This window comes from Sphaerodactylus townsendi, linkage group LG07 (genome assembly GCF_021028975.2).
Source record: "Sphaerodactylus townsendi isolate TG3544 linkage group LG07, MPM_Stown_v2.3, whole genome shotgun sequence".
NCBI lineage: Eukaryota > Metazoa > Chordata > Lepidosauria > Squamata > Sphaerodactylidae > Sphaerodactylus > Sphaerodactylus townsendi.
Window position 1 is genome coordinate 47,063,777 of NC_059431.1, and position 12,804 is coordinate 47,076,580.

General features: G+C 43.2%; 2 protein-coding genes across 3 annotated transcripts in view; one reads left to right on the plus strand and one right to left on the minus strand.

Moving 5' to 3' along the window:
• Positions 1-3,342, plus strand: part of ARSK (arylsulfatase family member K) — a 30,931-nt gene extending 27,589 nt beyond the window's left edge. For both annotated transcript variants that reach the window (XM_048503629.1, XM_048503628.1), the window contains 2 exons: positions 350-574; positions 2,909-3,342. In XM_048503629.1, the coding sequence (XP_048359586.1) occupies positions 350-574; positions 2,909-3,189 (506 nt within the window). In that variant the 3' untranslated portion in view covers positions 3,190-3,342. The remainder of the gene's footprint in view (positions 1-349; positions 575-2,908) is intronic.
• A 2,542-nt stretch (positions 3,343-5,884) lies between these two features.
• Positions 5,885-7,731, minus strand: GPR150 (G protein-coupled receptor 150). The gene has a single exon (XM_048504357.1). The coding sequence runs from the start codon at positions 7,729-7,731 to the stop codon at positions 6,403-6,405; it is 1,329 nt and encodes a 442-aa protein (XP_048360314.1). The 3' UTR covers positions 5,885-6,402.
• Between the last annotated feature and the right edge of the window lie 5,073 nt (positions 7,732-12,804).

The following is a 12,804-nucleotide window of genomic DNA, read 5'->3' on the forward strand; positions in this document are numbered from 1 at the left end:
TCCACTTCTGAAACCTTCCAGTCCAGTTACTTAATTGCAGTGGAATTTCACCATGTCCAAAATGTTATTGTACCCAGTTTGTTTAGAATTAGGGTAGCAAATGAACTGATATTATTTAAGTAGTAGAATTGAAACTTGCACCGAAAGAATCACTTGTGCAGGTATTCTACTGAATTCAGTAGTTCTTTTGTGGTTTAGTAAAAATGCAAAGAATAAAAAGTTTCAAGAATATTATTGAGAAGGAGAAATGTATAATTTCTGAAATTCATTATTATATAATTTCTTCTTCATTGGTTTCATACCATTTTAAGTGTTTTCTGCTTCATTTAATAGGCATTTTCCCCCCCAGATGCCGCTCGTATACCAATACCTAAAAACCTCAGTGGATATTCATTGTTGCCTTTGATATTGGAAAAGACAGAAAATAACATTCCACCCAGAAAACAACATCCTGGTTGGGTCCTGAGTGAATTTCATGGCTGCAATGTGAATTCTTCTACCTACATGCTGCGAACTGGCAAATGGAAATACATAGCTTATTCAGACGATCATTCAGTATCTCCTCAGTTGTTTGGTACATTTTTCACTTGACTAAAAGTTCAATCTGATCCTTGGGCCTGGTCCTCATAAGCAGGATAGGCAGTACATTGTTGCATCAAAGTACCTCCACAACTCCTACTTTTCTATAGTTTAAGACACTCATGCAAAGTTTTGCAGGACTTAATAGAGGGAAAAGGGAAAAAGGGGGATGGAAGAAAAAAATAGGATGGAAGAATGGTACTTGCAACTAGCTGCCTATCTACAGTACACAGAATCCTGTACGCAGAGGTGTAACTATGCAGAGTGTTAAAAATGTGAGTGTTAACTCAAACTATAAGACTATAAACAACCCTTTGTCCTGTTGAGAAAGGTAGAATATGGCAAAGAGAATAGTGTTCAAAGGAAAACATAGGAAAGGGTAGCATACTTTTAGAGGGCCCTGTTCTCATCAATACTGGTGATGCATAGCTTGGGTAGGACCTTCAGTGCAAGAGGGACAGTCTGCCTTCATTTGTAGGTTTTGAGTTGGGCTTATCAGTGAACTTGCTGTGGGATCTGGTGGGGATTCTTTGTTAGAAGGTGAGCTGAGGATGTTGCAATAATATTTCTTGGTCTCCCAGAATTCAACAGTATCCATTGGTGTGATTTTTCTGATAGATCTGCAGAGATCTCCTCTGGCTTTTTCTGGCACTAACAAATATGGAGATCTGCATGAGGCTCCTAATTGGAATTCCCTCCTCAGCTCTTGGGTCCTGACAGAAAGCCCAAGCCCAATCTCTTAACACCCCTTAGCCAGAGTCTAAACCTAAACTATGTGCAGTAATATTGTAGTTTACTGCCCAACCAAGACTATAGTTTACTACTGAACTATGGTCCTTCCAGAATGAGCAAAGCCACCAGGCATCTCGGGAAATGTGTATTCCAAATTGGTAGAAGTCAGGAAAGGTGTATGTTATGGTTTAGGCCTGAGGAAAATTACAAAAGGTGCTAGTAGCATGAATATGAGGACTTTGACTCAGTGTTTTGAATGAAGTTCAGAAGACAGTTTCTGACTTCTTTGCCTGTTGAATTGATCTGTTTCTCCTATTGCCTATTTACTTGTACACTTCAAATATTTATTTAAATAATCTAAATAAGAACATTAACATTATGATGAAAATACATGAAATGTAAATACAGAATTAGGTACGTTTTGAGCTGCATGGAGCATATCAACTGTGATAGATATGGAGCCAGAAATAGGAGAAAGTACTATCCATTGAGGTCCCAGTGAAGCATTCTCAGCCACCAACTTAATTTGTCTACTTCAAACTTGCATTTTAAGTCTCTTTCATGATTCGGCTTCCTTCTTGTTACACCCACAGTTCCATTAAAAGTCAGCCATTTTAAAAAAATGCAGACAATTGCACACATTCATTTTGAAGTATATTGAAAATATTTAACTGTGGGGTAAATGTTAGAGACAGCATCATCTAGAAGCTGTATCAGATTTCCCCTTATGCTGCAGAACTTTAAAACACCGACTGACATTGGCAAGAGTGGAGCCACAGTGATGAAGGCTGCTATTAGTGACCGCTGTAAACCTCACCAAGGATCAGGCTGAAGATCAAGGGGCAAAAGTTGCCAGGAACATTGACATAATGTTGAGGTGTCTTATTACTTTTCCTGCATAGTAGCTGGATGGTTGTCCCAGTGTGATTATGCATTTTAGTGGAAAAATTGCACAGTTGCCATACACTCTGTAATGGTGAACTGCTATACCTTTAAACAATGGTGTGCTGGGCGGGGGGGGGGGGGGGGACAGAGCGGGTGAATGCCCCAGACACCTCTTTAAAGTGTCACATGGGAGGCACATTCAGGTGTTTTCCCCACCCTCCCGCTCCAGGATCAAGTAACTGTATTGGGCTGCAGAAGTCTGAGCAGGCGGCAAGCGGGAGGGCTCAGAGGTGCACCTCTGGTGCTGCAGCTGAAGTCTGTGGCAGGCTGCAGCTGTCTGGCTCACTGTTGTGCCCTGCCTCCAGCACCCCCTCCCACCAGCCTCTCCTCACCATCCACCCCACTCACTGCTTGCCTACCCTGCTCAGCTGCCCCATTGGCTTACCCACTGGCCCACCTCAATTTTTGGGAGAGGGTGCAATGGGGGGGGGGGGGATAATTTCAGTACTTGCACCCAGATGTCATTTCTGCAGGTATGCCACTGTCTTTAAATGTAATATTTCAGGCTGAAACAAGAGTACTATCCAGGTCTAAATAGAAGTGATGGCCATATTTTCTGGTCCATAATATTAGATTATAGAATGGATTTTTCTAAAGTGAAGCCTCAATGTTGTTCTTATCTGTTCATTTATCGTTTCTTTCTTTGTTACAGACCTCTCTGCTGATCCAGATGAACTGACAAATGTAGCAACGAAGTTTCCAAAAATGACCCAATCTTTAAACAGAAAACTTCATTCCATTATTGACTATCCAAAAGTCTCTGCCCTTGTTGAACAATACAACAAGCAGGAGTTTATCAAATGGAAACATAGTGTAGAACAAAATTATTCAGATATCTTAGCTAACCTTAGATGGCATCAGGACTGGAAGAAGCATCCAAAGAAGTATGAATATGAGATTGATAAATGGATTAAAGGGAATATGAATGTATGAAACAGCTGTAGGTTATTAAGAGTGATTATCCCTATTCTGAATTGTACAGAAAATGTTAAAAATGTAACGACTTGAGATAATTTTTAGTAGAGATTGAGAATGTGAGCAGTCCTCCTATCCTCTGACATAAATCTGCTCTGACTGATATTGTGATAAAATGATAACTACGGCTAATCTTTAAAAAAAAGAACATGTGTAGAGCTTGCTAAATCAGACCATTGGTCCATCTTGTCCATCATAAAATAGACAACCAGGCTTGGAGGACTAATACAGCATAAAGATCAAAGACCTTCCAATGCTGTGCTGCCTCCCAGCACTGGTATTCATGCTTCTGGATATGGTTCTGGAATGTGCTGTCAGGTTGCTGCTGATTTATGGCAACTGTGTAGGTTTTTCAAGGAAAGATTACAGAGATGCTTTGCCATTGCCTGCCTCTGCATAGCAACCCTGTTTCCTTGGTGGTCTCCCATCTGAGTACTAATCAGGGTCAACTTAGCTGAGCTTCCAAGATCTGATGAGATCAGGCTAGCCTGGGCCACCAAAGTCAGGTTGCCCTGGTATATAGAGGCTCCCTTTTTCAAGAAGAAACTAGGAAAGGAGGTGTTCATGGCTTCAAATCAAACTGCATACAAAATTGTGTGGCCCATCCTTAACTATTTTGAGTTTATTAGGCTGTGTAGTAGACAGTATGTTTGTCAGCCAAAAATTGAAACAGATGTGATGTTTCTGGTAGGCAGCCTTGTGTGTGTTAAGGTTCCATCTGCAGTTCCTCACTGCTATTGTACAAGAGGCCTGTTCGGATAATTGTTCACACAGTTACTGAATGCATTGAGAGGGTATTGGAAGCACCCTTACTGGCCCCCATCCCCAACATCCATGCATTTAACTGAATGACTGCACAAGTCCTTTTGCACACTGTTAAGAGCGTGGATCTAGTAGCTTCAATCCTTTTCAATGAATGCACGGATGAATGTCTGAAGGGAGCTGATGTCAGGCCAACATTACTGCTTTTTATAAATCTTCTAAACACTTCCTGTAACACTTCGTATACTCTGAATATTTGTTCACATATAGCAACACAACTTATATAAGCACAGGAACTATGCTGTGTTATGTGACATTTGGTCTAAATATCCAAGAGAGGTTTGCAGGCAGATTCTCCCTAGCAACTGTTGTTGCTCTCGTTTTATTGTAAAAGAACTAGACACAGCTCTTCATCTTTACCGCCACAAAGCAAGGGACAAAAAAACTGAGTGTTTCCGTTTCTTTCCATCAGCTTTCACTATAGTAGAGACAGCTAGTCCTGCTTTTCTCTTCTAACAAGCTTTAGAATATCAAAGTGGAATTTTAAACTGGGAAAAGTAGGATGTATAGCCTCAAATATTTACTTCCCTTGCCATAAAGACCAACATCATCTAGATAGCTTTTTCCTCTTGGAAAAACTGGAGGACTCAACAAGAGATTACTGTAATAAAATTTCTCAAAAGTTTGATTCTAGGACTACTATCCCCCCCCCTCCACACACCTATTTATGGTAAGGCTGAGTTGGAATGCTGAGTTGGTAATTCTATTGTGTATGGTCACAGTACTTTTCTCATACTCATTTGAGCTTTTTAGAGATATCTCAAATGTGCATCTTGTGTTTTGTTATCTTTTGATAACACAGACCATGTTTTTTTCTCTGCACTCCTGTATTCATCTGCCACCTGTTTTTCCCCTGCCATTGCACTGCTCAACATATATGTAGAGAAGCAGAAGGTGTGGTTGTCTTGTTCTCTGTGCACGCAAGTCCTCCCCAAAAGCAGCAGTAACATAAAGGCAGTGGCCTGAAGGCTTGCAACTCAGCTTGTGGATGCTATGAGCTACTTGAAAGGCTGACCCATGTATGGCAGACCACTGGACTGGAGGAACAATAGAGTATGTAAAAGTAGGGGCAAGGTAGGAGCAAGACAATGGCCAGGAGAAGGCACATGATTTCTCTTGAGACCAATTGCACACAATTTGTGCCTGAGGGATACGTTTTTGTGTGGGAACCCTAGAAACCGGGATTCAAATAGTTTATGAATAGTGATGCTAGCTAAGCTGTCTATTAGTACTTTGGATTTTTTTTCTTTTGGAGCTAATTGTGCAAAAGCAACCTGCTAGAGTCACCTTTGTCATATGAAAATGGAAGGAAATGTATTCCAGATACTTCAGAGGTCAAATTATTCTTTTCTACAAACTACTGGAGTTGTGAAAGCTGTGACATATGTGAATGTGTGCTTATATAAGACACTTCTTTAAAGGGGGCACATTTTTAAATGCATCAGCCATCAATGTCCAATGGAGTTTTGGCATAAAGCATTTTAAAAGGCCTTTCAGTTTTTCAAGGTATGTTTTGTACCTGGTGATTTCTGTCACCATCTGCCCCCACAGACCACTACTACAGCTTTCATTACTGATTTTGACAGGTTACACAGTGCAGAACAAAATGAGACAATTGCTTTCCTACATTCCATGTGCAAAATGGCTTATTTGATAGATTAGTTTTGAAATTTACAGAGCTATTTGCAATGATGCTGCAGAAATATGACCAAATAAAATCACAATGACATGAGCATAGAATGTCTTTGCGTAGCAATAGCAGCTGTCTGTTTTGCCTCTTTCTTTCAAAAACTAACAGGATGAAAAACTAAGTTTGAAAAATGCCCCAAAATTGCCAGAAAAGCAAATAGCTTATAAAGAATCACACCCGTTTACTTCACAGGTACTCTATGAAATATCTGTGCTAGAATTTACAGGACACTGTGATTCACATTACAAGAGATGTAACAAAGTCTAATGCACTGTAAAAGTTCCCACTTTACCAAATCCTGGTTCTATAGGAAAATGAACAAAACACCAGAAAACTGGGAAATCATGTAAATCCCTGTTCAAATACATTATTCCAAATAAAGGCTAAAAATCACAATTAGCTCTGAAGTCATTGGCCTAGATGACTTCCTTTTCTTTGGATAAAGCTACCAGGCTTTAGTGGCATTTAAACTGAGTTTTCAGCCTCTTTTTGTGAAGATCCGTGTAACTAGAGGATTCTGTGACCAACTGAAGAATGCTTTCCCCCACTGAAGAGCAGATCTGAGTGCCTGCGCAGGACCAGCTGGCAGATTTGAGCCTTATCGCCTCTTGAGAGGGGTCCCGAATGCCTTTGATTTGCCCCTGCAGAGCGCGCATTTCTTATAATCCGCTCTCGAAAGCAGCAGCGGCCGGCGCCTCAACCTCCCGCTGCTGGACAACGGCAGAGGCGGTGGGCGGCTTGGTCTGGCAAGGGCAAAACCAGCGTCCAGTGCGCTCGGCGGCCAACTCTGGCGGCGGCGGCGGGCGGTGTCGGTGGGGTACCCTGCGCCGAGGCTGTCCGTCGGGGCAGCGGCAGAGGCTGCTCTGGAGGCGCCGCGCCCAGGGCCGGTGGCTGTGGAAGATGAGGCACACGTAGGGGTTGAGGGCGCAGTTTGTGGCTGTCATGATGCTGCCCAGAGTCGTCCGCGCTTCCTCGGCGGCGCTGGCGGGGAAGGCGAAGGCCAAGCCCAGCTCCAGCACAAAGCGCGGGAAACCGCAGAACGCGAAGAGCGTCGTCAGCGCTAGAGTCAGCTGCAGCGCCCGGGCCCGCGCGCGGGGGAGGCTGCGGGGCGCGCGGGGGGATGGCGGGGCGCACTTGCCCGCCGGCAGGAGCCGCAGGAGGAGCGGCGGGGGCGGTGAAGCGGCGACGCCGGGGAGCTCCACGCGGTGGCGGCGAGAGCTGCCTGGCGCTGCCCGCGACGGCTCCTCCTCCTTGGCCCGGGAGGCGCTGAGGGCGCGGAGGATGCGGCCGCAGGTGCCGCCCAGGAGGCAGGCGGGCGCCACGAAACTGGCCAGCAGTCCATACACGGCGTAGGCTCGGCCGTGCCAAGGGGGCCGCTGCGCGAAGACACTGAGGCAGTGGCTCCCGTCGTGCGGCGGGGCCAGCCTGTACACGAAGGCTTGAGGCAAGGCGAGCAACAGCGCCAGCAGCCAGCCCAGCGTGGCCAGGGCTCCCCGGGCGGGCATGAAAGCGGGCAGGGGCTGCGGCGGGTCCCGAGCGCCGCTCACCATGTGGTGCCGCTCCAGCGCCAGCAGCACCAGCATGTGCGACGGCGCCAGCAGCCCGGATCCTTGCAGGAGCCGGAAGAGGCGACACGTGGTGTCTCCCGCGGGCCACTCCGCCTGGCCGGCGTCCGCTGCCGGAGGGAGCTGCGAGAGGAGAGCCAGCCCGCAGCCGTAGAGATCAGCCACGGCCAAGTGCGCGAGGAAGAAATCCATCTTTCGCCGCCGGGCGAACCGGCCCGCGCAGCAGCAGCCGCCGCAGCGGAGCCGGTGGAGCAGCAGCCCGTTGCCCGCCAAGCCCAATAGCAGGATCACGGCCACCGATACTGTCCGCACAGGCTGCCCGGGAGTCGCCCAGAGGGATGGAAAGGACAGGTTCGAGTTCCACGGGGAACTAGACAGGTTAGGTCCGAGGGCAAGGCTGTCTGGGCTGAAGGCATCGTCCATGATTCGTTCTCTCCCACAGAGACCAGGCGCCAATTTAGGGACAAACTTTATTCCTGGAGAGACAGAGACGGGATTGTGCACAGACGGACGCGCCACTCGGCAGCATATATAGGGTCTGCTCGTCACCTGGCGCTTTCTGTGGGTGGGCAAACCAGGCTGCAGCCATCGCGCCTGTGCTCTGCCCACCCGGCAGCCGCAATCTGATTCCCCTTCCCTCTAATTCTGCCTTTCTCACCCATCTGAGCCAAGCTTTCCCTGGTCACATTTTCTCACATCTCTTGCCCAAAGGAACATTCTCTGCATCCAGTTTTGTCACTCTGCTCAAGTGCCAGTCGGAATCACCACACTGTTTGGCCAAACAAAATAATCTGCCCTTCCTAAATATGAGAGGGTCTTGTAAGGAAAGAATGTGCACCTTGTTCAATAAAATAAATGGGATTGTTGCATACCGGGCATAAAACTGCACCATGTATCTGTATTCTTAATAATGTCACCAGAATAAGGTTGCTATCTGACCAAAAAACAAAAACTTGCCTTGGGCTTTTATCATCAGCTTACCATTACACAGAAAGGGACAGGTAAAACTTTTCAAAGCATAAACAGCTAATGTCTGCCCATCAAGCTTCAATTAAACGTACATCTGAAAAGTTGGCATTGCTAGATGTAAATATTCATTGACTCTAATATACGACTGCACCGTTTACAATGCAGTGCTTAGAGTGCTTTTCTGGGAACAAGTCCCACAGAATAGACCTGAGCAGGATTCTGAGTAGACCTGTTTCGGACTGGTTGTGGTGGGTTTTCCAGGCTGTGTGGCCGTGGTCTGGTGGCCTTCGAGAATACACTGTTTTGGATTGTTTGCTCAGTAGTTTCAGCTTCTAGAGGAACAAGGTCTTGGGGACACTATCCTGGGAGTATGCCCTAAAATGGGGATTATTTTGAAAATCTATTTAGGATTGTTTCCCAAAAGGTGAAAATCTGTAGCTGAAAGCTCAAACCTGGACTGATCAACCACCACCTGCTTTCATATGTTTGTATTACTGTAAGGCTTCTGTGTGAATATGGTGGGCAGGTGAAAAAATCAGACCAGGTAAAGGTGAATTTTCCCTGCCAGCAGGAGCTTGTCCATTCATTCATTTGAGGAGGGTAACTGAACAGAATAAATCAATATGCAGGGGTTGGGATCTTTTTGCTTTTAACATAAGATCTTTGGACCTTCATGTACTTTTCAAGAGTGGACTGGATCTTTTGGAGTGAAGTCTTAACTATGTACCTTACCCTGTCAGTTTTTATTTATGACCACTGTCCTTAAACGATTCCTTGAGTATTTCAGGGAAGCACCATAAACAAATCTACTCACAACCTCGGTCATTTTGGAGATATTTCAACATGTGGAGAAAACATAGAGAAGCATGAAACTGTTATAGTAAGCTGTTACTGTACTTCATTTGATGAAAATGACATGTTAGAAAAATCCAGATTTGGAAGAAAATAGGGCTCTCTGCATTATTAAAAATCCATGCATCTCACATATATGCAATTTATGTTAAACTTTTTGCAGAATGTAACCCAACCTTTGTGGTCTGTAATAAGAGCTGAATCCTGCTGAGATTTGTCATTGTACATCATAACTTAATAAAAGCTTTTCTCCATCTTGTTGCAAAGAATTGTCACAGAAAGAAGAGAGGTCAGCCACAGATTTGCACTGCATCATCAACTCATTTGTATTTTCATCCAAAAGGATAAATCTTTCTTTGACACCAAGTATCTTCTAATATGAATTTTACCAGATGGCAATTCTCTATAAGTACGCCCCCATCTAAGGGAAGGCAGAATGAGTCAGAAACAGCAAAAGAATAAGGCTTTCAAATGCTGAGGAAAAGCCCCTAAGAAAAAATATATTGTTATCTTTAGTATGGGGAAGTAAAGATAGCTACTTTGAATGGATTTTTAAAATTAATTATTCTTTATTGTTTACTGTCAAACCAAGGTTGGTAAGGGGTGCAACATGAAATCAGTGAGCAATTAATTTCTGACTTTCTTGCAAAATACTAAAATAATATCAGTGTAAACACCAGTAGTTAGAAATCTGAGTTTGTGTGTTTTCACTTTGGTACCTTCAACAATCAGATTCAGTAGGCTGTTTCTGCATGTGGCATATTGTTTGCTGACAACACTTTTAGTCCTGTTGACTAGCTTCCATGACAGTGGTCTGTGTAGCTGTTGTTACTGCAATGAGTGCAAAGACCGCCTGTACTTCCCTTGCCTCAGCTCTTGCTGTACATTGGAGGGCTTTTTTTGACTTTCCTTGTCATCCTGAAATCACCGTCAGATCACATTTCATGTCTGTACCTTTAGATGAGACAACAAAAATCATGGATCTGATGCTTTGGGGCATTGCAATGGTGCAAAAACATGGCTCCAAAGCATGGATTCTCATGAATTCTTGAGAGTTTTGTTTCAGTCATGCCAAAGTCATCAAATCACATTACATAACTGTAGCCCCAGATCTGACCTCAAAAATCACAGATCCACTGTACTATGGTACTGATGATGTGTAGGGAGTAATTAACCCAACCCTTTGCTACTGGCAATCTTTTCCTCTCAGTGTCCCATCAAGCCCCACATTATGTATATACAGTGAAACAACACTGTGGTCCCCAATTATATGTTCTCTGTTTTAATAAGTGAAAAGACTCAGCCAGACCCCACAGTCATCATGTAAATGGATTCTCCTTCTCGATCAGATTTCGCCAGTACCCACAACTAACTTTATTCACATTATTTGTATTTCTGCCCGAAGTAAGCAAAGGGGCTAACATCATTCTCCTGTCCTCTATTTTATTCTCACAACAACCCTGCCAAGTAGGCTAAGAGTAGGTGAGTGGCCCAAGATCATTCAGCAAGTTTCCATGGCAGAGTGGGAATTCAAACCTGGACCTCATAGATCCAACTCTCCAAACACTACACCACACTGGGGTCTCCAGCCTTTCTGAGCCCATGGGTACTTTTGGAATTCTGACACAGCTTGGTGGATGCAACCATAAAATGGCTGCCACAGAATGGCTGCTGAAGGAGGTGGAGCCAGCAAGAAAATTGGCACCTCATCTTAACTTCAGACACACAGTGGATATCCTTGTACTGCTGGTGACAGCCGCTGCCCAAGGAACATCTTTTAAAAATGCACAGCAATCAAATGTAGAATGACCAATCAGAAGTCAGCTGGGAACAATTCACCACCTGATCCTGATCCTTTCTACAAACACCTGCAAACCTGCAGAATCAAGGTCTCCTTCATAAACATATCAATTCTTAACACCTGGGGTTAGTACCTGATGGGATCATAAAAATTGTGGCAGAGGCTGGGGCTGCTTATATAATTATGACTTGACAACTCAGTAGTAGCATTTTGAAAAATATCAAACCTAACAGTCCTTCTCTAAAGTCTTTCCCTGGAGGGAATTTCCCCATACTTAAAGGGATACTTTGGTGCCAATATTAAGAAGTTTTATTTACGGTCATCCACCAACAACTATATACAAAGTACAGCTAATAATTCCATCAAAGAATAGATCCAAAACAAGATTTTAAAACGTCATATATATAGGCCTCTTGTGGGCACGATAGGGGGGTGGGTTTTATCATCATCTGCTGTTATAAAGTTTCGATTTTATAGTAATATTCTGCTTTTACTGTTTTAATTATGGTAGGTTTTAATGTGAGGGCGGTCTAAAAATCCAAATATAAATAAATAATAGATGAAATAAAATAATACATGGTATAAAAACTGTCTAAAACTGTCTAAAACATTTAAAATCAAACTTATATAATTAAGTTATAAATAATATTTATAATCTACAGTAACCTAAAAACTGTTATTCAACCGACAACAAATTTTAATAACATAGGCACAGAATTCTGCCACCTGTCTAGAAACATTAGAATTTTAATCAATTAACAATTTTTCTTAACCAGCCTTATCCAAAGTAGAGAAATATTTATATAAGAGCTTTATCAGTTCATCCTTATATATGGGGCATTGGAAGAAAACATGTTCCGTGAACTCTACTTCTCCAATTTCGCAGGAACATAATCTTTCAGAATCGGGAATTTTCTTATATTTTCTCTCTAACACAGCAGACACATAGCTGCACATCTAGCCAGCATAAAGGCTCTCCTAAGGGGCTGGCTATCTAAATTTGTTAGGTAATAAGCTGGTCTCATAATGTATCTTCTTGAGAGAGGGAGCAAAAAGCCAGGAAATTTTGTCAAATCTTGTTGACGCTCAATATCTTGTACTGTGTTTAACCATGGATTTTGCCTCAACAATATGCTGGGCCAGAAGGGCACTAGGTAACAGACCAATCCTAATTAAATCATCCCTAACTGCTCACAACCATCTAGGCTGAAAAGTATTGTGTATTATCAATGACGGGAGACCTTTGGTACACTTGGAGCCGCTTGGTACACGTGGTACACTTGGTCGATAACATAAATATTTTAGCCTCAATTCTCATAATACCAGTTTCTAAACGTAAAAAAGCATTTGGCACACCTGGTGGAACCTGTAAAATAGCCTGAAAAAATGTATGTTGAATCCCCTCGAGCTGTCTTATATTAGAAATTAGAACATCAAAATAACTACCATAAAATATCTGCATTTGAGCTTTCAATTGATATAATTTCAGAACAGCCGGTACATAATGCCTTCCTTTAGTACAATTTTTTTTTAAAAAAAAAATTGAATGCACTGCTCTTTAAGCACGTTCAGCAACCATATTACTTTGCTCTACATAGATCCGGAAGCCTGTATCATCCTCCCAGGATATCTAAATTTGATAAATTGTTCAATCTTATTTCCTTTCATCATCCAGTTCCTTTATTCATCCAGCTCCTCTTTTTTGGGCACCTGCCCAAAGGCCAGGACCAGTGGTAGTGGCATACCTGCAGATTTTCCATATTAATGCACGATTCCAAATTCTTAACACAGGGATTCTTTCCAGGAATATCATTGTGCTGCTTACAAATTTAAAAAAATGAGGTGCATGATCAGTCACAACAAACTGCTGGAGT